This window comes from Rhinoderma darwinii, chromosome 2 (assembly GCF_050947455.1).
Source record: "Rhinoderma darwinii isolate aRhiDar2 chromosome 2, aRhiDar2.hap1, whole genome shotgun sequence".
NCBI classification, from domain to species: Eukaryota; Metazoa; Chordata; class Amphibia; order Anura; family Rhinodermatidae; genus Rhinoderma; species Rhinoderma darwinii.
This window is the reverse complement of record NC_134688.1, coordinates 246,488,898-246,515,634: the sequence shown is the minus strand read 5'-3', so window position 1 is coordinate 246,515,634 and position 26,737 is coordinate 246,488,898. Positions and strand designations below refer to the sequence as shown.

General features: G+C 41.3%; 1 protein-coding gene across 1 annotated transcript in view; it reads left to right on the top strand.

Moving 5' to 3' along the window:
- LOC142741064 (schlafen family member 9-like) overlaps positions 1-26,737 on the top strand; it is a 57,075-nt gene that overhangs the window by 13,723 nt on the left and 16,615 nt on the right. The window contains exons 3-6 of the mRNA XM_075850456.1: positions 588-643; positions 12,456-12,518; positions 20,988-22,021; positions 24,643-24,765. Coding sequence (XP_075706571.1) covers positions 633-643; positions 12,456-12,518; positions 20,988-22,021; positions 24,643-24,765 — 1,231 coding nt within the window. The 5' untranslated portion in view covers positions 588-632. The remainder of the gene's footprint in view (positions 1-587; positions 644-12,455; positions 12,519-20,987; positions 22,022-24,642; positions 24,766-26,737) is intronic.

The following is a 26,737-nucleotide window of genomic DNA, read 5'->3' as shown; positions in this document are numbered from 1 at the left end:
GCTGTAAGTTCCACACAAACCTTACCGAAGTGTCGGCAGTGATGAATAGACATCCCGTCCTGGCTGGACGCGATGTCTATTAACGCTCGAGGCACTTCTGTAACATTAATGTATGAGTATGTGAACAACACAGGATCACTATGTGCTGAATAAATGAATGGAGGGAAGTGTATGACGCTGATTGGTCACTGATTGGTCAGCGTCATACACTTCTCTCCACAACGCCCACTTGGTCAAAAAGTAAAACACTCCCAGTTGTCTATTAAGAAAGTCATTAGCATAAATCTAAAATAGGTCATAACTCAACGGCAAAATTGATCGTTTTTCTAAATAAAAAACACTGCTGTAATCTACATTACAGCGCCGATCGCATTATGTACAAGATAGGCCACTTATAATGTGGTGACAGAACCTCTTTAACAACCACAACAAACATATTCAAATATAGTTACAAATCTATTATATAGTGTTTATTATTTTATGAAATAATGTATCAGTAAGCTTAGCTTTTGTTTTGAATGTAAGACATCATTCTTTATGTTCGTGATGGCATCTTTTTAAGTTGACTATTTTCTTTGTATTTGTAGGTGTGTGATAGCGTTTCTGCCAACGTGATTTTTAGTAAAAAAAAGATGACTCAGAGGTAAGTGAAGCCTATATGGAGCAAGACTTGGAATAGTAAGCTAAATTATAGAAATGGTAGGAAATTTTCAACCAAGACTATTTAGAAAGTTGTTACATTTTGCATTTAGGAAGCAAATAATTAATAAAAAAATCCACAAGATATGCAATAAATGCTTCAGAGATGTGAGTCCTATCGCTTAGAATTGTACCGAAGTCAGTGGAGAGGCGGCCATGAAATAGGCGAGTTATGGAAATAGCTCAGCAAGCAGTAACTATCAAGCATTTAAGGCATAGCGTGTGGATATACACCTTTTAAAGAGGCTCTGTCACCACATTATAAGTGCCCTATCTCCTACATAAGGAGATCGGCGCTATAATATAGGTGACAGTAATGCTTTTTATTTAGAAAACGATCTATTTTAAACCACTTTATGAGCGATTTTTAGCTTTATGCTAATGAGTTTATTAATGCCCAAGTGGACGTGTTTTTACTTTAGAACAAGTGGGCGTTGTACAGAGGAGTGTATGACGCTGACCAATCAGCGTCATACACTTCTCTCCATTCATTTACACTGCACTAGCGATATAGTTATATCGTTATGTGCAGCCACATACACAAACACTAACATTACTGTAGTGTCCTGGTAATGAATATACATCACTACCAACCAGGACGTGATGTTTATTCAGAATCCTGACACTTCTGAATCTTTTCTGTGAGATTCCAGCAAGGCAAACGTAATCTCGCGAAATTACGATGTAACCTGTAATTTCAAACGGGATTACGCATTATCAGGACACTAGTAATGTTAGTGTTTGTGTATGTGGCTGCACATAGCGATATAGCTATATCGCTAGTGCAGTGTAAATGAATGGAGAGGAGTGAATGATGCTGATTGGTCAGCGTCATACACTCCTGTACAACGCCCACAAAGTGGTTTAAAATAGATTGTTTTTCTAAATAAAAAGCATTACTGTCACCTACATTATAGCGCCGATCTCCTTATATAGGAGATAGGCCACTTACAATGTGGTGACAGAGACTCTTTAAAGCGTAACTCCAAATTCTGGTGGTTTAGTTAATTCCTTAACGACCGCCCACCGTCTTTTGATGGCAGGCGGTGCTGGTGCTTTGTCTACAGCGACGTCTTTTGGCATCACTGTAGAAGAGGCTGATGAGCGCTCCTGAACTTAGAGCAGCCTGCTGAATACAGCTGGGGTCGGAAAACATTTGACCACAGCTGTTTAACCCATTGATCGCCGCGGTCTTTGACCGTGGCATGATCAAAAGGAACTCCCCTTTTTGATCACATCACCCGAAAACCGGTGACACGATAAGATGAGGGAATCCCTCTGCAGTCAGCCATGGGGACCTAGAAAGGACCCCAGGACTGTCTGTTCAGTTTGCCTGATGTTAGGACACACTATGAGCTGCCCTAACTGGCATCGTTTTTTGAACATCCTTTTATTTTTCTAGGACGTTACAAGGCTTTGAACTTTAGCAGCAATTTCTGACATTTTCAAGAAAATTTCAAAAGGCTATTTTTACAGGGGCCAGTTCAGTTGTGAAGTGGCTTTGAGTTCCTTATATATTAGAAACCCCCAAAAAGTCACCCCATTTTAAAAACGTCACCCCTCAAAGTATTAAAAACAGCATTTAGAAAATTTCTTAACCCTTTAGACTTTTCACAGGAATTGAAGCAAAGTAGAGGTGAAATTTACAAATTTCATATTTTTTTGCAGAAATTAATGTTTAATCCAATTTTCTTTATAACACAGAAAGTTTTACCAGAGAAATGCAACTCAATATTTATTGCCCAGGTTCTGCAGTTTAGGAAATATCCCACATGTGGCCCTAGCGTGCTACTGGACTGAAGTACCGGCCACAGAAGCAAAGGAGCACCTAGTGGATTTTGGGGCCTTATTTTTATTACGATATATTTTAGGCACCATGTCAGGTTTGAAGGGCTCTTGCGGTGCCAAAACAGTGTAAATCCTCCAAAAGTGACCCCATTTGGGAAACTACACACCTAAAGGAAATTGTCTAGAGGTGTAGTGAGCATTTTGACCGCACAGGTTTTTTACAGAAATTATTGGAATTAGGCCGTGAAAATTAATATCTACATTTTTTTCAAAGAAAATGTAGGTTTAGCATTTTTTTTTCTCATTTCCACAAGGACTAAAGGAGAAAAAGCACCACCAAATTTGTAAAGCAATTTCTCCCGAGTAAAACAATACCCCACATGTGGTAATAAACGGCTGTTTGGACACACGGCAGGGCTCCGAAGAGATGGAGCACCATTTGGTTTTTGGAGTTCACATTTAGCAGGAATGGTTTGCGGAGGCCATGTCCCATTTACAAAGCCCCTGAGGGGACAAAACAGTGGAAACCCCCCACAAGTGACCCCATTTTGGAAACTACACCCATTGATGAAATTATCTAGGGGTATAGTGAGCGTTTTGACCCCTCAGGTTTTTTGCAGAAATTATTGGAATTAGGCCCGGAAAATAAAAATCTACATTTTTTTCAAATTAAATGTAGATTTAGCTAATTTTTTCTAATTTCCACAAGGACTGAAGGAGAAAAAGCACCGCAAAATTTGTAAAGCAATTTCTCCTGAGTAAAACAATACCCCACATGTGGTCATAAATGGCTGTTTGGACACACGGCGGGGCTTAGAAGTGAAAGAGCGCTATTTGGCTTTTGGAGATCACATTTAGCAGGAATGGTTTGCGGAGGCCATGTCACATTTGCAAAGCCCCTGAGGGGACAAAACAGTGGAAACCCCCCACAAGTGACCCCATTTTGGAAACTACACCCATTGATGAAATTATCTAGGGGTATAGTGAGCGTTTAGACCCCATAGATGTTTCATAGAATTTATTAGAATCGGCCAGTGAAAATAAAAACAATCCTTTTTCTTCAATAAAACGTAGCTTTAGCACAAAATCTTTCATTTTCTCCACAAATAAAGGAAAAAAAAGAACCCAACATTTGTAAAGCAATTTCTCCCGAGTACGGCAATACCCCATATGTGGTCAGAAACTGCTATTTGGGCACACGGCAGGGCTCAGAAGGGAAGGAGCGCCATTTGGAGTGCAGATTTTGCTGGATTGCTTTCTGGGCGCCTGTGGGACCAAAACAGTGGAAACCCCCCCAGAAGTGACCCCATTTTGGAAACTACACCCCTCAATGCATTTACCTAGTGGTGTAGTGAGCATGTTAACCCCGCAGGTGTTTTGTAGAAATTAGTGTGCACTCCATGTTGCAGAGTGAAAATGGGATTTTTTCCATAGATATGCCAATATGTGGTGCCCGGCTTGTGCCACCATAACAAGACAGCCCTCTAATTATTATGCAGTGTTTCCCGGTTTTAGAAACACCCTACATGTGGCCCTAATCTTTTGCCTGGACATACGGCAGGGCTCAGGAGTGAGAGAGTACCATTCGAAATTGAGGCCTAATTTGGCGATTTACAAAGTAGTGGTTCACAATTGCAGAGGCTCAGATGTGAAATAATAAAAAGAAACCCCTGAGAAGTGACCCCATTATGGAAACTGCACCCCTCAAGGCATTTATTAAGGGGTGTAGTGAGCATTTCACCCCACAGGTCTTTTCCATAAATGATTGCACTGGGGATGGTGCAAATTAAAAATGTAGATTTTTCCCTAGATATGCATTTCAGTGGCAAATATGTCATGCCCAGCTTATGCCACTGGAGACACACACCCCAAAAATTGTTAAAAGGGTTCTCCCGGGTATGACGATGCCATATATGTGGAAGGAAACTGCTGTTTGGGCACGCTGTAGGGTTCAGAGCGGAGGGAGCGCCATTTGGCTTTTGGAGAGCGGATATTGCTTGGTAGTAGTTTTGTTTGAGTATTGCTGGTGTTTCCGTTTATAATGTGGGGGTACATGTAAGCCGGGCGGAGTATATAAGGGGCATAGTCAGGTGGTATAATAATGGGGTAAAAAATAATCCATAGATGTGTGTTACGCTGTGAAGCAATCCTTTCTGCACAGGCCGGTGTCGCACTGATATATGGCTTCCTTTCTTAGGCCCCTTTTGGTCCACACTCCGCACCTTTGCAGTTTCGGGAATTTTGCTGGGAAAGTGTTGTCCTGGTATAATACGGGCACCGTCGCTTCCAGCGGACATGTTTGGGCCCTCCCTTTCCTGGTTCCCTAATTTTTGGTCCTTGATAAATCGCCTCTTCAAACAACTGCATATTTTTTATTTCCTGACTTATTGGAGCCGTAACTAATTTTATTTTTTCATAGACGTAGTTGTATGAGGGCTTTTTTTTGTGAGACGAGCTGTAGTTATTATTGGTACCATTTTGGGGTACATGCGACTTTTTGATCACCTTTTACCTTATTTTTTGGGAGACCAGATAAACAAAAAACCACAATTCTGCCATAGTTTTATTTTGTTTTTTTATACAGCGTTCACCAAGCGTTATAAATTACATGTTAACTTTATTCTGCGGGTCAGTACGATTCCGGCGATACCTATTTTAGGCTATGTTCACACGGGGTATTTTGCCGAGTTTTTTGACGCGGAAACCGCGTCGCAAAACTCGGCAAAAGCGGCCCGAGAACGCCTCCCATTGATTTCAATGGGAGGCGTCGGCGTCTTTTTCCCGCGAGCAGTAAAACTGCCTCGCGGGAAAAAGAAGCGACATGCCCTATCTTCGGGCGCTTCCGCCTCTGACCTCCCATTGACTTCAATGGGAGGCAGGAGAAAGCGTATTTCTCGCTGTTTTATGCCCGCGGCGCTCAATGGCCGCGGGCGAAAAACGGCGCGATAATTGCCGCGAAAATCGGCGTGCAGGGAGAGGAATATCTGCCTCAAAGTTCCAAACGGAATTTTGAGGCAGATATTCCTCCCCCAAAATACTCCGTGTGAACATAGCCTTATAGGACTTTTTTATGTTTTGCAACTTTTTGCACAACAAAACTACTTTTCTAAAAATAATTTAGTTGTGAGAACCATAACGTTTACATTTTTTTGTTGACGCAGCTGTATGAGGGTTTGTTTTTTGCAAGACGAGCTATAGTTTTTATAGGTACCGTTTTTGGAATACGTGCGACTTTTTGATCTTTTTTTATTCCAATATTTATAGGTCAAAGTGACCAAAAAACAGAATCTCTGGTATAGTTTTTTACGTTGTTTTTTTAATGCGGTTCACCGCGTGCAATAAATAATATAATATTTTGATACCTCAGGTCGTTACGGTCGTGGAGATACCAAATACGCATGGTTTATTATTTTTTTTCAATAATAAAAGGACTTGATAAAACACAATACCCCTTTTACTATTATTTTATTACTTGCAACTTTTATTGTTTTCATACTTTTATTTTTTTCACTTTTTTTTTTACACTTTTTTTACACTTTTTCTCAAGTCCCACTAGGGGACTTGAAGGTCCAGCTGTCCGATTTATTTTTTCCTAATACAGTGCACTACCTACGTAGTGCAATGTATTAGATCTGTCGGTTATTCACTGACAGCAAGCCGATTAGGCTTCGCCTCCCGGCGGAGCCTAATCGGCTTCTGTAATGGCAGAAAAGGAGGCCATTGTGTCTCCTGTTGCCATAGCAGCAATCGCCAGTCCCGATTGCCTGTCAGGGCTGGCGATCTGCTAGTAACCGCTACGATGCAGAAATCGCTTTCGATTGCTGCATCGACGGGGTTAATGGCAGGGATCGGTGCTAGCTCCGGTTCCTGCCGTTACAGGTGGATGTCAGCTGTAACATACAGCTGACTTCCACCGCTGATGACGCCGGATCAGCTCCTGACCCGGCGCCATCTTGCCGGCGGCTACGGAAGCCGATCAGGCTCCGCCGCCGGGCGGATCTTGACCGGTTTCCGTGCTAGGCAGACCAGGAGGCCAGTATTAGGCCTCCGGTTGCCATTGAAGCCACCGGAACCCCGGCAATTTCATTGCTGGGGTTCCGATGAGCTGCAAACACCTTAAGTGCAGCGATCGCGTTTGAGCGCTGCACTTAAGGGGTTAATGGCGGGGATCGCAGCTAATTTCTGTCCCCGCTGTTACAGTCGGATGTCAGCTGTAAGATACAGCTGAGATCCGACGATGATGGCACCGGCTCAGCTTCTGAGCCGGTGCCAAACATTTGGCGTATGGGTACGGCAAAATGCGGGAAGTCAATGCTTTCCATGGCGTACCCATACGGAAAATGTCGGTAAGGGGTTAATGGGATTAAAAAATAATAATAAATACCGTATTTTTCGGACTATAAGACGTACTCAATTATTTAATATTTTACTACTTTTACAAAGAAAAATCTAGTTGTTAAAAAAATAAATTGTTCTGTTTCATCACATTCGGAGAGCCATAACTTTTATATTTTTTCATCGTTTGAGCGGTGTGAGGGCTTATTTTTTTGCGGGACAAGCTGTAGTATTTATTGCCACCATTTTTTGGTACATACGATTTTTTTTATCACTTTTCATTTCTATTTTTTTTTATCAACAAGGTGACCAAAAAACAATGATTTTGGTATTATTAATAAAATTTACTCTGTTCACCATCCAAGTTAAACAGTGGTATATTGTATTAGTTCAGACTTTTACGGACGCAGCGATACCAATTTTATTATTTTTTTTTACATTGTGCTTGGGGGAATTGTCGGCATGTCATGGGTCGGGAAAGGGTTAAAGAAGCACTCCACTTTTTTCTTTTATTGCATACTCCATTTGTACATTGGTGTTTCAGTGGAGTGCTGTGTTAAGAAATACTTACCGATCCCTACATCGTGTCGTTTTCGGGTCCAGCGCCGCTCCCGTGATCTTCATTCTGACCTGATCTGGAATCTCTGCTTTTCAGAAAACTGGAAGTGAGGCTCTCAATGCATTCCTATGGAGCCTCGTTCTGGCTCCCTTAGAAATGCATTGAGAGCCTGAGTTCCGGTTTACTGAAAAGCACAGTGACTCCAGACAGGTCGGAGTGAAGATCACTTAGGCGACAAAAGTGGAGTGCTTCTTTAAAGAAGTCTGGCGCAGCCGGGTCACTTGACTGCCGACTATAAGTTGCAGGGACTTTTTAAGATTTATACTTGATAAAAAGTGCCTCTTATAGTCCGAAAAATACGGTAAATAAAAAAATGTTAAAAAAAAGGCATTATTTTGCATAAAGTGTATTTTATTGCCCACACATTATATAAAAACAAAAAAACTACAGGTGTTAGGTATCTACACAACTCTAATAACCTGAATAATTAATTTAACAGGTTATTTAGCATGAGACGTGAACGGGGTAAATAATAATAATTAAAAAAAAAGATGCTGAGAATCACTTTTTCCTTTATACACGCAGTAAAAATAAATAATATAACTTACACAGTGAATTTCTCCTGTATAAAACAAGGCCTCATACAGTCACGTTAATGAAAACATAAAAAAGTTATTGCTGCTGAAAGGCAGAGCGGCAAAAACGGAAAAATTTAGCGGGTCATTAAGGCCTTTTCAGGCCCGGTCGTTAAGAAGTTAGTTGTAGTTTATATTCATGTAAGGGTATGTGCACACGTAGTGTGTTCAGCCGTTTTTCTGGCCGTAAACGTCCAGAAAAATGGCTGAAACATCAGAAGCAGAAGTTCCGACGGGGCGTTTTTTACGTGGCCGTTTCTCAAAACGGCCGTGAAAAAGAAGTGAATGTCACTTCTTCAGACGTTTTTGGAGCCTTTTTCATAGACTATAGAAAAACAGCTCCAAAAACGGCCGTGAAAAATGCGACTTTGAATAAAAAACGTCTGACAATCAGAAGCTGTTTTCCCTTGAAAACCGCTCCGTATTTTGACGTTTTTTATTTTGTGTGTGCACATACCCGAATACTTAAGGCAAACAACTCACCATGCATTGTCTTCCTGGTGTGCTTATACACAGCAGCCAATGTAAACACACAAAGTTGAAGCATGAGGGGAATAGAGCAGCAGCCTGATTTACTGTTGAGGCACATGGTGTGCTTCAGACAACTTCAGACTTGCTTTGCAGCTCAGACTACCATGTAGCTAAGCTGCAGTCACTGATCATAGCTCTGCCCTAACAGAGGAGCTGAAAAGCTGCCAACACTGAGGAAATTCAATAGCAGATTTGACCCATAGGGAAGTGGCTTAAAGCATAAGTATTGTTTAACCCCTTAACGACTTCCCACCGTCTTTTGATGGCAGGCCGTGCAGATCCTTAGTTTACAGCGACGTCTTTTGGCGTTGCTGTAGTAAAGGCTTATGAGCGAGTAACTAACAGCTCCTGAACCAAAAGAAGACAAGTGAATACAGAAAACTTTGACCCCAGCTGTTTAACCCTTTGATCCCCGCAGTCTGTGACCGAGGCAGGATAAAAGGGGACCCCCCTCTTCAATCACGTCACCAGAAACCCGGTGATGCGGTCAGAGACTGGGGAAATTCTCTGCAGTCAGCCGTGGGGACCTGGAAAGGACCCCAGGGCTGTCTTTTCAGTATGTGTTGCCCTAAGACCAGCCTGTGTTATAGTGAAACAGTAATACATCAACATACAGGAGTACGCTAATACATTATAATTAAAAAAAATAGTGGTAAAAATGTTATCCCTTCAAGGGATTAAAAAAAATTATTAGTATAAAGTATATTCTATTGTCCCAACTTCAACAAAAAACCTACACATATTAGGTATCACCACGACTGTAATAACATGAAGACTTAATTTAACTGGTTATTTAGCGTGAAACGGGAACAGGATAAAAAATAAACAATGCTGAAAATCGCTTTTTCCTATATTCACACGACAACAATAAATTACATAACTTACACAGTAACTATTTTGTACACCCAAACGGAAAAAAAAAAAATACAATCTCTCCCACATAAACCAAGGTCTCATACAAGCCACATCAATGAAAAAATAAAAAAAGTTATGGCTGCTTAAAGACAAATAGGAAAAAACGAAAAAAATAAAAATAATTAGCTGGTTATTAATGCCATTTCAGGCCGGGTCATTAAGGGTTAATGTGTTTTTTCATGTCAATAGAGTGCAAAAATAATAAACTTTGTAATATATCTTGTTAAAGATACCTGGCTATTACACTGTTTTTAACTGTTCAGAAACTCTGCACTCACTGAAAACAACATCAACTATGGAGCAAGAAAGAGGGATCATAGAACAGAGACACGTTGTGCCTCCACACGCTAAGTTCTCCTTATATGTCACACCAGATCTTGATTAAATGGGATTTCTGGTTTATGTAAATAATTGTGTCAATTCAATTTTTTTAACTTTTTAATATACTTTGTTTTTTTCAATCCCTCACAATTTTCAGGATATTTGCTTGTTGTCAGTGAATGAGAACATTCTTGTTTACGTTCAGAGTCTGCAAACTCATAACTAGTCCTGCTCTCAACTAAGAAGTGAATACAATTGTATCCGATGTAGGCAATGCTCTGTGACATGTACATTAGCAGCAGATGCACAAATCTCTTTATAGTTTCCCACAATGTATCAGTCTGCTACAATGTATAAACTCACCAAAAAAAAACAACACCCTTATTTTACCATTTTCCCCACGTGCCCTCCCAATACTTCATCTTATCATTATGACATATGCGTTCATGTTCTTTAACCTTATTACACAAATTCAGCAATTCATTTATATCTGGGGGTTCTGGTGCAATCCAGTTCTTGATAATTATCAGTCTGGCCATACATAGGATCGCTTGCAATCATATACTAATACCTTGAAAATGGTACAAAATTTAACTCACATGCTGCAAGTACTCCATATCTTATGAAGGAGCAGATTGATCATATTATTGAGGCTGGAGAACATGGGGATCTCACCCAGGAGACTGATCAGAACCCTCTGCTAGTTTATTAGAAGTAGGCACAGAACTTGGTGGGCAGGGTTGGGTACTGTTGAACATGAAAGAACATTATAGTAGGTAGTGCCCAACACTTCTTGAGCTTAGCTCATTAAAAACTGACCATTAGAAATGGGTTTGCAGAGAAAGAAGGAAGATTGATTAAAAAATATATTATCCTGGTGACGTGGTCAGAAATGACACCAGTACACAGTAAATATGTTTGACAAAGAATTTACAACATTTCTAACATCTCCTTTTAATACATTGAGCTTCACTGTCAAGTGATCGCATGTCAGAGATTTTGTTATGAAAAGCTTAAAGCGTACCTATACTTTGAGATGACTTTTCAGAATAAGCTGTCCTATGTTTTCCCCTCTGCAGGCTCTATCTGTAATTTGCAGTCTTCTCTGAGCCAGTAGGTGGAGCCTTAAAGGCTTTCATCATGTCTTCTATACATAGTACCCATAGAAGAGGAGAAACCTTCTGTCTCTATCTATTACATATATATGTAGAAGATGCTGCAGCATGGAGGAGATTATACAGCAGTTATGAGCAGTGTAGCTGAGCATCCAGCACTGGGGTGACATAACACCATGAAGCTTTCTCCTCTCTCTCACTCTGCTCCTGCTCTCCTCCTCCTCCCCTCTCCATAGATTTCTATGGGCAGCCGTAACCTGATCCTTAAGTGAGCTGAGAGCCCATCTTATCTAAGTCTGGCCATACGTATTAGATGTAAATCGGCGGAACCCGCCGATTTAGACAGCACTGAAGTGTCCCGACTCTCGCCACGATGGCAGATGACGGGGAGAGGAATTTTGGGCATGTTGAATTTTAAAATCCTTAATCCTTTTGCTCATTAGTAGATAAGCCGCTTTGACAGGGGTCTGGCAGTGACTTTCTCCCTTCTCTGCATTGAAGACACATGCACACTCGCATGTGCATGGGGGAGTCGGAAGGAATAGCTGTCAGTGTATGGCCTGCCTAAGACAAGACGGTAATAGAAGTAAATTTCGAGTGTGTAAACAGTTAGGGGGGGGGGGGGCTATAGAAGCCTGATAAGTAGAGAAAGACACATTTTTCTCTAATAAGATATGTTACGAAGTTTCTAATATTCGCTTAAAGTGGTTTTCCAGCCAGTGAAAATTGATGGCCTATCCTCAGGATAGGCCATCAATAGCTGAAGAGTCGGGGTCCAACTCCCAGGACCCCCGTCGATCAGCTGTTTTGAAGGGGCCGCAGCACTCGTAAAAGCGCTGCTTCCCCTTCATTTCTTCTTGCTCACTGTAAATCTTCGACACGCATTTAGCAGCGATTCACAGGTATTGTAGCCTTCTTCTCCCCTTCACATTAATGGATGAAGAAGGCTGCAACACCTGTGATCCGCCGCTGAATGCTTGTCGAACATTCACATTGAACAAGAAGAAAATTAAGGTGAAGCAGTGCTCGTACAAGCCCCGCGGCCCCTTCAAGACAGCTTATCGGCGGGGGTCCCGGGATTTGGACCCTGACCCATCAGCTAGTTATAGCCTATCCTGAGGATAGGCCATCAATTTTTACTGTCTGGGAAAACCCCTTTGAACTATTAATTTATGCAAAGTTTGTTTAAAGTGCAGCACCTATCTAAAACAGTTTTTCTCCACATTCTTATTTTTTTTTATGCCGTACATATATAATCGGTGAGGGTGTGATCACTGGACCCCATCAATCATTAAAATGAAGGAGTTGCTGCTCCTGATGGCCATGCTTGGGTTTTCTTTGAATACACCAGCCCATTATAGTCTATGGGTTGACCTGATCTATTAAAACTGAGCGCAGTCGAAAGGGCGCGACTCTTTGTGGAGTGCTACAGCCACTTCATTTTAGCAATTGGTAGGGATCCTAGCATATTGGACCCCACATATCTTATCAGTATGCCACAAGTGGACTATTATTAGAAACTTTATATTTTATTAATAATGCCACTTTTTTATGCAGAACACCTCTTGGAACAATTTCCACAAACACAGGCTTGCCATCCGTGCTGCTGAAAGATCCGGAGTAAGTTATTAACATTGTTTTGTATTGTTATATATTGAATTATTCTCCAGTGTCACTAGAGGGCATTGTTGCTGGAGGTTTGTAAAGCAATGTCCCTTATTAGTATGTTCTTTTATCGTATATTTATACTTGGTTTTATGTCCATTCCTCCATTTTTGCTGACTAGAAAAAACGATTATATACAGCTGTTAACTGTTAGTTTCATTTAATAATAAACTCAGAACTTGGCGATGACGACGCTAAGTCATAATATTACACAGAATTCAGTTGGATTAAAGGGGTTCTCCATTCCCTAAAAATTTATGGCCTATCCTCAGGATAGGCCATTAATATCTGATGGGTTGGTGTCCAAATCCTGGGAACCTTGCTGATCAGCTGTTTGGAAGGGGGTTCAGCGCTCGTACGAGCGCTGCTTCCCCTTCATTTCTACTTGCTCACTGTTATTGGTCAACACACATTTAGCGGCGACTCACAGTAATGCAGCCTTTTTCTGTCATTGAAGTGAATGGGAGAATAGGCTGCAATACCTGTGAATCGCCGCTACATCCGTGTCAACAATTCACAGTGAGCAAGTAGAAATGAGGGGGAAGCAGCGCTCGTACGAGCAGTGCACCCCCTTCAAAACAGCTGATCGGTGGGGTCCCGGAATTTGGACCCCGACCCATCGGATACTGATGGCCTATCCTGAGGATAGGCTAGCAATTTTTAGGGAATGGAAAACCCCTTTAAAGAAAATATTGATTTTCAGTTAATGCAATACTTTACTTATTTAATACTGCACCTATAAAATGTCTACTATCGATCAAATGGGGGAATATGATGTCTCCAGCCCTTTATGTGTTTCCAGGTAAAATATGAGCCTTTTAGCATATGGAGTGTCTGATGCTGGTCAGAAACGTGCTGTGCTGCTGAGTGTCATAGGCACCAAGACATTGTTAGAACTATTATATTGTCCAATATATGGTGTCCCATGCTAAACCTAGCGAATACTCTTATAAAGATATCATTACAGTGCAGCATCTGAAATATAAGACATTTCCAGTTCAACAAAAGGAATCCGCTTCCAGTTGAAAGCATTGCGGTTTACATTGCTGGACCGCGCAGATTGTCAGACAACTGCAATTTTAGCAACAGTTAAAAGGCAGATTTGTGTGGTGTCAGATATGAGGCACTTCAGAGAAAGTTATTAGGGCCTGTCCACATCAGCGTGGTTTTTGTTACGGAATCAATAGGACAGTTGACTGCGGTATTGATTCCGGCAAAAAAAACTGAACCCCTTCACAGCGGTGACAAACGGAAACCATTAGCGAAGTATCAGTCACCGTTGAGATCAATGGTGATGCAAACGGAAGCTATGGTTTCCGTTTGCCTTTCCGTCAAAGGAAACCTCAGACAGAACCCATCAACGGAAAGACCACGCTGATGTGAACAGGGCCTTAGCTAAGCAAAACAAAAGCAAGTTAAAGTAAACTATAATCACTAAAAGCAAGTTTACTAAGTAGAATGGTCTGAACCCACTAAGGTATTCAGTTAACAGGAATGCACCATGTAAAACCAGACTATCTGTGGCATGTCATTAACCCATACCTGACATTCGACATATAGGTACATCATTGCCGGGAGGGGGTAAGTATGGAGTGTGTTCAGAAGCTGACCCCCTGCTCTAAGAGCCAGGAAAATGATTAACAAATTAGCTTTTTCCTCCATAATTTCTCCCTCATTGCTTTTTAAAGAGACAATATTTCCAGATTTAGGCCTCATGCACACGACCGTAAAAACACCCGTTATTACGGGTCGTAATTACGACCCGTAATAACGGGCTCATAGACTTCTATTGGCCACGGGTACCTTCCCGTTTTCTTACGGGAAGGTGCCCGTGCCGCTGAAAAAGATAGAACATGTCCTATTTCAGGCCGTAATAACGGCACGGACAGCCCATAGAACTCTATGGAGCTCCCGTAATGACGGGTGGCTACGTGTGTGCAACCGTCATTACGGCAGCGTTGCTAGGTGACGTCGGTAAATAGTCACTGTCCAGGGTGCTGAAAGAGTTAACTGATCGGCAGTAACTCTTTCAGCACCCTGGACAGTGAATTCCGATTAGAATATACAGCAACCTGTAAAAAAAAAGACTTTCATACTTACCGAGAACTTCCTGCTTCCTCCAGTCCGGTCTCCCGGCCGTTGCCTTGGTGACGCGTCCCTCTCGACATCCGGCCCGACTTCTCTGGATGACGTTTCAGCCCATGTGACCGCTGCAGCCAATCACAGGTCAATCACTGGCTGCAGCGGTCACATGGACTGCCGCGTCATCCAGGGAGGTCGGGCTGGATGTGAAGAGAGGGACGCGTCACCAAGACAACGGCTGAGTAAGTATGAATTTCTTTAACTTTTATTACAGAAAGGGCTGTCCCTTCTCTATCCTGCACGGATAGAGAGAAGGGCTGCCGATTAGTGCAGTGCTATTTTGCAGCCAAAAACGTGCCCGTAAATACGGGTGGAATACGGGTGACACGGGACCCATATTTACGGGCACGGGTCCGTAAATACTGGTGCAAAACGGGTCGAATACGTGTGACACCGGACCCGTATTTACGCCAGTATTTACGGGTGGGAAAAAATACGGTCGTGTGCATGGGGCCTAAGCCCTTTTATTATTTATGTAATTGAAGAACATTTTAGGGTTAGTTTTTCTTTCTTTGGCAATGAGTCCCTCTGTCTCCTGCTTTGCTATCTTTATCTGTGTTTTACATAATTTATATCTATTTACCGCTTCTTCACTACCTTCCTGTTTTAATAGTTTAAAAATACTTTTCTTTCTATAATTTATTGCCCCCTTTACATTTTTATTTATCCACATTGGTTTTCTCCTGTTCCTAGCACTTTTATTCCCATAAGGTAAGCTGATCAAATTTTGCCTTCCTGAAGTTCAGTGTTTTTGTGGCTCCTCCACAAAACATCCTATTAAAAGATAAGTGGAAGTTAATTATATTATGGTCCTGACAATGAATAGACATTACCTCCAGCCAGGACGGGATTTGTATTCAGAATCCTGACACTTCTCTGACGTCTGTGGTTGATTTACGGCACAGCAGGCATAGTCAGTAAACTGTCATTTACATCGAGACTACGCCTGTTGTGCTGTAAATCAACCACAGACGTCAGAGAAGTGTCAGGATTCTGAATACACATCCCGTCCTGGCTGGAGGTAATGTCTATTCATTGTCAGGACACTTGAGTAACTGCACATAGTAAACCTGCGTTGTTCACTATGTGCAGAATAAATGAATGGAGAGAAGTGTATGACGCTGATTGGTCAGCGTCATACACTCCTCTGTACAACGCCCACTTAGTCAAAAGTAAAAACATGCCAAGTTGGTCATTAAGAAAGTCATTAGCATAAATCTAAAATAGGTCGTAACTCCGTCAAAAATGATCGTTTTTCTAAATAAAAAACACTGCTGTAATCTACATTACAGCGCTGATCACATTATGTAGAAGACAGGGCACTTATAATGTGGTAACATAAGCCTCTTTAAAGACCAAGCAATTTTTTTTAGTTTTTCCAACGTCACATTCAAAGAGCTATAACTTTTTTTATTTTCCCGTCGACATGGCAGTATGAGGACTTGTTTTTTTGCGGGACAAGTTGTATTTTTCAATGGCACCATTTTGGTTTATATAGTATATTTTGATTAACTTTTTTTGGGGAATATAAAAAATCAGCAATTTAGCCATTGTTCTATGCATTTCTGCGCCATTCACCATGCGGCGTAAATATCATGCTACCTTTATTTGGTGGGTCGGTACGATTACGCCAATACCAAATATGCATAGTTTCTTTTATGTTTTACTACTTTTGCAGAATAAAAACACTTTTGAACTAAAATGATTTGATCTTGCATCGCCGCTTTCCAAGAGCCATAACTTTATATTTTTCCGTCGATGTTGCCATATGACGGATTGTTTTTTCCGGGACTTCATTGCTACCATTTTGGGGTACATGGGACTTATTGATTAACCTTTTATTTTTTTGGGGGGGGAATGGAAAAAATACCAATTTTGCCGTTGTTATTTGCGTTTTTTACGGTGTTCACCTTGCGGTTTAAATAATATTCTAACTTTATTTTTTGGGTCATTACTATTGTGGCTATGCCATATATGTGTCGTTTTTCTTTATTTTTTACACTTTTACTAAAAAAAAAAAACACTTTAACCTCTTCACGACTGCCATACAGCTATATATATATTCCAACTGCCGACGCCCGATGCAGTTGCCACGTGTATAAACGTTGACAGCCTTGAACGGGGTTTAACTCCTTAATGACCAGCCTATTTTAGACCTTAATGACCAGGCTATTTTTTACGTTTTTCCATCGTCGCATTCCAAGAGCTATAACTTTTTTATTTTTGCGTCGACATAGCTGTATAAGGTCTTGTTTTTTGCGGGACAAGTTGTATTTTTTAATAGCACCATTTTGAGGTACATATTATTTATTGATTAACTTTTTTGGGGGGGGGATAGAAAAAAATCTGAAATTTCGCCACTCTTTTTTGTGTGCTAAATCTACGCCGTTTACCGTGTGGTATAAATAACACAATAAGTTTATTCAGCGGGTTGTTACGATTGCAACGATACCAAATTTGTATCGTTTTTGTATGTTTTACCACTTTTACACAGGAAAAACGCTTTTTTTTCAAAATTATTTGTTTTTGTGTCTCCATATTTGAAGAGCCGTAACGTTTTTAGTTTTTCGCCGATGCAGTTGTATGAGGGCTTTTTTTTTTGCGGGAAGACTTGTAGTTTTTATTGGTACCATTTTGGAGTAGATGTGACTTTTTGATCACTTTTTAAGCACATTTTTTTAAAGTCAGGATTCACAGAAAACAGCAATTTTTCAGTCGTTTTTTTATTTAATTTTTTACGGCGTTCACCGTGCGGGTTAAGTAATGTAATAGATTTATAGTCGGGGTCGTTACGGACACAGCGATACCAAATATGTGTAACTTTTTAACTTTATTTTGGGTTTTTAATAGTAAAGCATTTTGTAAGGGGAAAAAGTGGGTTTTTAAAAAATTGTTCACATTTTTTTTTTATTAACTTTGTTAAACTTTTTTTTTTACTTTTTTACTAGTCCCACTAGGGGACTTCACTATGCGATCCTCCGATCGCTATTATAATACACTGCAATACTTTTGTATTGCAGTGTATTATGCATGTCCGTTTAAAACGGACAGGCATCTGCTAGGTCATGCCTGCGGCATGATCTAGCAGGCATTCATAACAGGCAGACCTGGGGGCCTTTATTAGGCCCCCGGCTGCCATTGGAGACACAGACACTCGGTGATCTTATCGCCGGGTGTTGGTGGGATGAGAGGGAGCTCCCTCCCTCTCTCCAAAACCACTCAGATGCGGTGCTCGCTATTGAGCGCTGCATCTGAGGGGTTAAACGGGTGAGATCGATGCTAATATCGATCTCACCCGGCAGAGCAGAGATGCCCCCAGCTGCCTCTGGCAGCTGAGAGCAGGGAGATTTGACAGTTCCCTGCTCTGTTTACTTATTCCGATGCTGCGACGTAAAAAGTCTATGGCATCGGAATAAGGCCCGTTAGTGACCGACGGAAAAAGACTATGGGCCGGTCACTAACGGGTTAATGAGTGTAGTGCTGCTTCAGTGTGAGCAGCGTTGCACTCTCATGTCTGCCTGGACTTTAAGAGCTACACCCACCACTGAAGATAGCGCCACACACTACCCCCTGTAGATAGCGCAACCCTCCTGCAGATAGCTCTCTATCTGGGGATTCCCCTCCTAGAGGGAGCCCCCGCTGCTACTCCATCCCTGCTGTATATAGTGCCCCCCCCCCCTGTAGATTGGAACACTCCCCTGTAGATAGCGCCACCTAAACTCCCACATACTTGGGAGAACCCGCTTAATATTTTATGAGGTACTTCAGTGGAACAAACTGGGCACAACATATTGTGTACTAGAATGGCATAACAACGGAAAATTGGAATTTTTACTTTGCACCATCCGCTGTGCATTCATTTCTAATGAAAAAACACGTTGGGTTAAAATGCTCACTACACCCCTTAAAATGTCCTACTTTAGTAGTTTCCAAGATAGGGGTCGCTACTTGTGGGATTGTTTTACTATTTGACCTCGGAACCCAGCAATTGTGGGCCTAGGCTGTGAAAATCACCAATATAGGCCTCAAATGCATATGGTGCTGTTCACTTCTGAGCCCTGTCATATGTCCAGGCAAATGATAAATGCAGTTTATGAGCACATGTTGAGTATTGCCGTACTCAGGAGAAATTGCTTTACAAATGTTGGGGTGCTTTTTCTCCTTTATCCCTTGTGGAAATTAAAAAATTCAATATTTTAGTGTAATAAAATGTTGATATTCAAAAACCTGTGGGGTCTAAATGCTCACTATACCACTCAATAAATTCCTTGAGGGCTTTAGTTTCCAAAATGGGGACACTTTTTGGGGGTTTTCACTGTTTTGTTTCCTCAGGGGCTTTGCAAATGCGACAGGACGACCAAGAACTATTCCAACAAAACTTGAGCTTTAAAGAGGCTCTGGCACCAGATTTTGCAACCCCTATCTGCTATTGCAGCAGATCGGCGCTGCAATGTAGATTACAGTAACGTTTTTATTTTAAAAAAACGAGCATTTTTGGCCAAGTTATGACCATTTTTGTAGTTATGCAAATGAGGCTTGCAAAAGTCCAAGTGGGTGTGTTTAAAAGTAAAAGTCCAAGTGGGCGTGTATTATGTGCGTACATCGGGGCGTTTTTAATACTTTCACTAGCTGGGCGCTCTGAAGAGAAGTAACATCCTCTTCTCTTCAGAACGCCCAGCTTCTGACAGTGCAGATCTGTGACGTCACTCACAGGTCCTGCATCGTGACGGCTACATCGGCACCAGAGGCTACAGTTGATTCTGCAGCAGCATCGGCGTTTGCAGGTAAGTCGATGTAGCTACTTACCTGCAAACGCTGATGCTGCTGCAGAATCAACTGTAACCTCTGGTGCCGATGTGGCCGACACGATGCAGGACCTGGGGCAGGAAGTGAGTGACGTCACAGCGTGATCTCTCGAGAACACGCTGTGTGTCTGCACTGCCAGAAGCTGGGTGTTAACGAACAGAAGTGGATGATGCTGATTCGTCAGCATCATACACTCCCATTCCTAACGCCCAGCTAGTAAAAGTAGTAAACACGCCCCATGTACGCACATAATACACGCCCAGTTGTACTTTTACTGTAAACACGCCCAGTTGTACTTTTGCAAGCCTCATTTGCATAAATACAAAAATGGTCATAACTTGGCCAAAAATGCTCGTTTTTTAAAAAATAAAAACGTTACTGTAATCTACATTGCAGCGCCTATCTGCTGCAATAGCAGATAGGGGTTGCAAAATCTGGTGAAAGAGCCTCTTTAAAAGCCAAATGGCGCTCCTTCCCTTCTGAGCCCTGCTTTGGGACCAAAAAGCAGTTTATTACCACATATGGGATATTGCCGTAATCGGGAGAAATTGGGTTTCAAATGTTGGGGTGCATTTTCTCCTTTATTCCTTGTAAAAATTTCCACATTTTATCCGAAAAATTTAATTTAATTTCAAAACATAATTACACTAAATTCTGCAAAAAAACCTGTGGCGTCAAAATGCTCACTATACCCCTCAATAAATGCCTTCAGGGGTGTAGTTTCCCAAATTGGGTCATTTTTGGTGGTGACTTGGTCCCGCAGGGGCTTTGCAAATGTGACATGGCGCTGCAAACCATTCTAGCAAAATTTGAGCTACAAAACCCAAATAACGCTCCTTCCCTTCTAAGCCATGCCGTGGGTACAAACAGCAATTTATTTTGACTGATCCGTTGTTCCGTTACGTCAAAAGTAGAGTATGTCCTACTTTTGTCAGTGATTCCGTGACCGTGGGCCAATAGAAGTCAATGGGTCCGTCAAAAAAAACAGGCGGCACACGAAAGGCTTCCATGTGCCGTCCGTTTTTGACGGATCCGTTGCCCTAGCAACTGCAAAACTTCACAGACTGGGACATGTGACAAGTTCAAATAAAGTTCAATACCTTCCGTTTTTTTGACGGAAGCATGACGTCCGTTTGAAACGGAAACACAGGACAGACACACGGATATCATAACGGACACACGGATCCGTGAGAAACCGCCGTGAAAACGGTGATGGAAGTGTGCATGAGGCCTAAAGCTGAGGTTTTCAACCTGTGGTGCCTGGTTGTCTCTAGAGGATACTTGCACTGTCTTCATTCTGTGCTTCTAATGCCCAGCACAGTGTATGATCATAGCCTTGTGAGTACTCAGAGGTAATTTATTTGAGTAGGGGGTACCTGGTTTAGGAACATTTGAGAAACACTGTAATCTAGAGTAATGTACAAGTAATTATTAATTATATTGATAACATAACTTGTTTTTTTATTCTCTCCCTAGTTGCCATTATTTAAGACAAGTATTTAAATACCCTGATAAATTGTTTTATACGGACAAAGCCACGCTGGGTGAAGGGCGAAGAAAAAACATGAATAAAGAAAAACGTTTATGTCAGGGAGGAAATATAAGTAAAGCTGTATGTGCCTTACTAAACTCTGGAGGAGGAATAGTATTGATTGAAAGCGATGATGAAGATTTCAATTACAGTACAGATGGGTTAGGGCTGGATCTTGAATGCACATTAAATAAACTGATATATGACGAAGATGAGGACGAATACTATGATATTTCTCAGCATGGATTATATCTATTTATATTTGTTAAAAGCTGGGGTGTGAAAAAAAAAGGTCCCATGCTTTGTGCTCTAGATACTGGTGTATATATTCGAAACTTCACCTCAAAGAAATTGGCAAATGTTAGGCAGGTGATGGACCTAATAGAAAAAAAGTCACAAGGAATAGGAAAGCGTGCTCGCTTTTCCACGGTCCCATTTGGTAAGTGTCGTGTCATGGAACGTTTGCTAGCAAAAGAATTTTTATGTCTGGGTGAAAAACTGGATCTTGGAGAATCAAAGCATGTTGAATTCAAAGACTTTTCCACAGAAAGCTCACCGAAAAGAATCAAAGAAGTAATGAAACTATATTTCTCAGTATTTGGAAACAGTGATGGAGGGTGCCTGATTATTGGAGTAGATGATAAAAGAACAGTAAGAGGTTGTGGAAGAGAAACCAAAGGTTCAGATCTTGAAATTTTTATTAGAGAAGATTTGAAAAGTATGAGATTTGCCCACCTCGGTGACTGCGAAGCAGAAAATGAGTTTTACACTCTCACAATTAAAGATGTTTTGGATGGGAACAAGCATTCAGGATATGTAATTTTTTTGGAAGTGAAGCCATTCTGTTGCCTCGGCTTCGTGAAGGATCCTCAGTCTTGGATCTTAGATTCTAAAGCTGACAACTGTTTGGAAGAACATCTGCAAGCAAAGCAGCTGACTGCATCTGAGTGGGTGAAGATCTTGGCCAACCAGGGTCCAGGTAAATGATTTTTGTTTTCTTATAGACATTGTGTTATAAGATGTATATAAATGTCGGCTATTCTGCGGTACGATGTGCCAGCCCCACCTTATATCTGCAGCAGTGGTTTCCTTAAAGAGTCTCTGTCACCACATTATAAGTGCCCTGTCTCCTACATATGGAGATGGGCGCTATAATGTAGGTGACAGCAGTGCTTTTTATTTAAAAAAAACAATCTGTTTTCACCACTTTATTAGCTAATTTAGATTTATGCTAATGAGTTGCTTAATGCCCAAGTGGGCGTGTTTTTACTTTAGACCAAGTGGGCGTTGTACAGAGGAGTGTATGACGCTGACCAATCAGCGTGATGCACTCCTCTCCATTCATTTAGGCAGCGCATAGGGATCCATTTAGATCACTATGTGCTGTCTTATACGAACACATTATCGATACTGAAGTGTTTAGACAGTGAATAGACATTCCACGGGATGTCTATTCACAATCTCTGCACTTTGTTACTGTTTCTGTGGTAGTTACAGCAGAGGAAGCGTAATCTCGTTGTAACCTGTCATCTACACCGTAATCTCGCGAGATTACCCTTCCTCTGCTGTAACTACCACAGACAGAGTAACGAAGTGCAGAGATTGTGAATGGACATCCCGTGGAATGTCTATTCACTGTCTAAACACTTCAGTATCATTAATGTGTCAGTATAAGACAGTATAAAAGGATCCCTGTGTGCTGACTAAATGAATGGAGAGGAGTGCATGACGCTGATTGGTCAGCGTCATACACTCCTCTGTACAACGCCCACTTGGTCTAAAGTAAAAATATGCCCACTTGGGCATTAAGCAACTCATTAGCATAAATCTAAAATCGCTAATAAAGTGGTGAAAACAGATTGTTTTTTTTAAGTAAAAAGCATTACTGTCACCTACATTACAGCGCCGATCTCCTTATGTAGGAGACAGGACACTTATAATGTGGTGACAGAGCCTCGTTAATTTTCTATGCCACGCACCTCAAGGAAATGTTGATTAATGTTCGCACCGCCTACAAATGAAACCGAATACAATACTGCGGATGAACGTGAATTTCAAATAATATACAATGAATATGTTAGATGATGCGTTATAATGATTTTAAAAGCAGTCCTCTGACAATAAGTTACTTACTTTACTTATATGTTAATTCTGTCATTTTCTCCTTTTGATTGAATAACCAACAAGACAACCATCTACTACCACTTCTCAAAGCACACATGTCACTCAAGGACACAAGCCACGCTTTGTGGCACCCCCTGAAATGCCGTTTTACACCCCACATTAGCAATCCATCATCTCCAGTATGGATGCTAAACTACTCTGACTGTCAGATTGCAGTAAAAACGGAAACAATGGGGAAACTAGGGTTTCATGTGGTTATGACAAAGCTCTACATGGATGCATTGCGGGCAATGCTGTTCCTTCAGCAGTATCACCTATGTAGCTCTGGCCTTATACAAGAAAAACAAAACACTTTAGTGCAGACGGCTTTAGCTACACTGGTAGGAAGAGGGTAAAATGCCCCCATTTAGCTGTATGTGACATATCCTACATCACTGTTATTATGTGAAAAGATCACCAGAGTGATTTCCACTATAACCCTTTCAATTTACCAACTTCTTATATATTGAGGCTCAAAAATGTGGCAATTAAATATGTGCATTTATTACAAAAAGGAAAAGAAAATGGTCTTAACATTTTTTACAGTGATCTATTTATGCAACGTAAAAAAAAAATTAACATGAGGTTCTTAGTACATAACCCCCCACCCCCCATGCACTTCACAGTGACTTCATGCAACTGAGCCCCTGCTCTAATATCAAGGACATGTAGAGGATGCAGCCCAACAGAACCACTGCTGCCAGGCTAAGCCCCCTCAACCTGGTTACACTGTACAGCTATCTAGACCGACCGACCCATAAACATGCACACTCGGTCGTGCATGTTTAAGTCTCTGATAGATAGGAATGTTAAAATTAGCCATAGTAAAATCCATCATGTTCGTTCCTCTTTTACCCTGACATTTGCCATTGGAAGAAAGTAGGGAGGCCCCGTTAGACAATCGGTGGATCGGTAATCCACGAACACAATATAATGTGTATTGGCAGCCTAAAATGCTAATCTGTATTTCAGTAGATGGAGACATAACAAACAATTTATAGAGGGGAAAAAAAAAGGATGAATATTAGGCACACCGGACTTGTCTTCCATGGGCTTCAGTCAGATGGCTTTATATGCCTCCGTACTAGAGCTGCATATTTTTTGCCAAGGATGGGATCAGATCCCTCCAATATAATATTATTCAAGCAAACATTTCACAAGCCCAAAACTTTGAGAAAGGTTTCCCTGCTTTGTCCTGACAGATCTTATCCTGTTCTCAACAGAAAATATACATATTACACCTGTGTGAATACAACTTTACATTTACACTGGCTGATCAAAATGTTGGAGCACATTTTGTGTATTACATACGGTAGATGTTATTCCTAGAACTTTTTGCACTTTTTATGACCTTTTATTTCTATCTGCTGTTTTATTACATTTGTTTGACAATTTTAACACTTTCCTAATTAATTTGTTAATATGTTGCTTTCATAGAGCCTTCTCTGGAGTCACAGTTTGAAAGACTAGCCATTGATGACAGACCACCTCTGGCTAAGCCAGTGTACATAAAGAAAGGCCTGGAACCTTTACAGGAGTTACAAGACAGTCTGTTTGGCAGTATGTACTTCTAAAAAAATAATTATCTGCAATTACTGCAGTTTTTGTCTTTTCTTAAACTAGTTTTATTTAGTAAAATGTAAACCATGACAAAGTAGCAAATTGCACAGTAAATGAAACATTGTTACAGCAATGCCTCACTGACATGACCACATTAAAATTTGGACATAAAATATAAATATATATATGTGTGTATATATATATATATAAGAAAATCTTGCAGCACTCAAACTGTAAAAATGTAGTTTAATCAGCCAACATCAGACAGTGCAACGTTTCAATCCCACATTGGGGCCTTTCTCAAGCATGGTCCCAATGTTGGATTGGACCGTTGCACTGTCTGATGTTGGCTGAATAAACTAAATGTTTTCAATTTGAGTGCTGCACAATTTTCTTCATATATTTATACAGTCTTTGGATTGGGACTACTTGCTTGGCACCTGCTTATTAATTTTTTCTGTGGTGAGTTCAACTGCTTTCTACTTGTATGTATATATCTATAGATCTCTATATCTATAAATATAGATAGCACACAAGAAAATGGCGACAGCACACTGCGAACACTAATGTCGCCTAAGCCACTAAATATAAATAAATATGCATTACTGCTAAATCTACTTCCAATAGGGAGGTTCTTAGTACACGTTTTGATCAAATTGTGTTTTCCCACCTGCCACGACAAGGCGTCCTCCATAGGTGGAAATCTACTCTGCACATACACCCAGAACTGGGACTAAGCCTACATATATCTGGGGATGGTAGGATCCAGCATTGAACTGATTAATATCACCCAGGGCAGAATGGGAGGAGTGCATATCTATCTATCTATAACGTTTTGGAATTGTGGAAATCACAGGATCAATAGACCTGTTAATGATATGCAAATGAAAACAAAGTATGAGCACTACGTGCAGAAATACACGTACTTACACGCCTTGGCATCCTATCAATGAGGTTGTTAATGGTTGTCTGAGGAATGTTATGCCATGCTGAATGCACTTGGGCACGCAAATCATCAAGATTGACAGCTGGCAGCTCCCTTTGCAAATCCGACCAATAATGTCCCAGATGTGCTCGATGGGAGACAAGTCCGGAGACGCTGCAGGCCATGGTAGCATATTTAGGCCACGCAGGCTGCTCACAGTAGCACGAGCAACATGCGTACTGACGTTGTCCTATTAAAAGACGGCTTCTATGATACTTTGGAGAAATGACCGTTCCACTGGTTCCATGACCAAATCAATGTAAGGCCAAGCTGTTAGTGTACCTGAAATTAGAACTAGAGGGGTCCGGCTACCGTATATTATACCCCCCCCCACACACCATTATACCGGGAGTAAGACCTCTTCATGGCGTTGCCCACGTGATCTCCAGACCAATCTCTGGCTATCCTTGTGTCCGAGACAAAACCAGGACTCATTGCTGAAGAGGATAGACCTCCATTGCCGTCTTGCTGTGCACCATGATAGCCTTTGAAAGCGTTGTCATGTGGTCAATGGAACACCTGTAGCTGGAATTCTGGCTCATAGCCCAATGACGTTCAAACGCCTTCTGATGGTTTGTGTCGACACTGGTTACCGCCCTAGGCTTGGAATGTGACGTCTTATTTAACTTGCAGTACAGAATGGATCACTACGTGCCATTTTTCCAATCAGACGATCCATCCGTGCAGAGGTTCACCTACGCGCACCTCTTGTCATTCCCGTTCGTCGTTGTTCCCCCAGCCTCCGGGACACGCAACGCTGATATGAGGCGCGTATTAATCTTCCAGAGTGATAAACCAAGTTCTCACAGTTCAAGGATTCTGTCCCACTCAGTTTGAAAAGTAGCGATAACTGGCACATCGACGAACAGGAGGAATCACACAATCATCCCACACCACTCAATCTGATTTTTGAGGTTTCATGTGGCTGAAAAACTTTGCTTTCAAGCTGACTTTTATGCCACTCCCATCTGCCACATATTGGAGCTA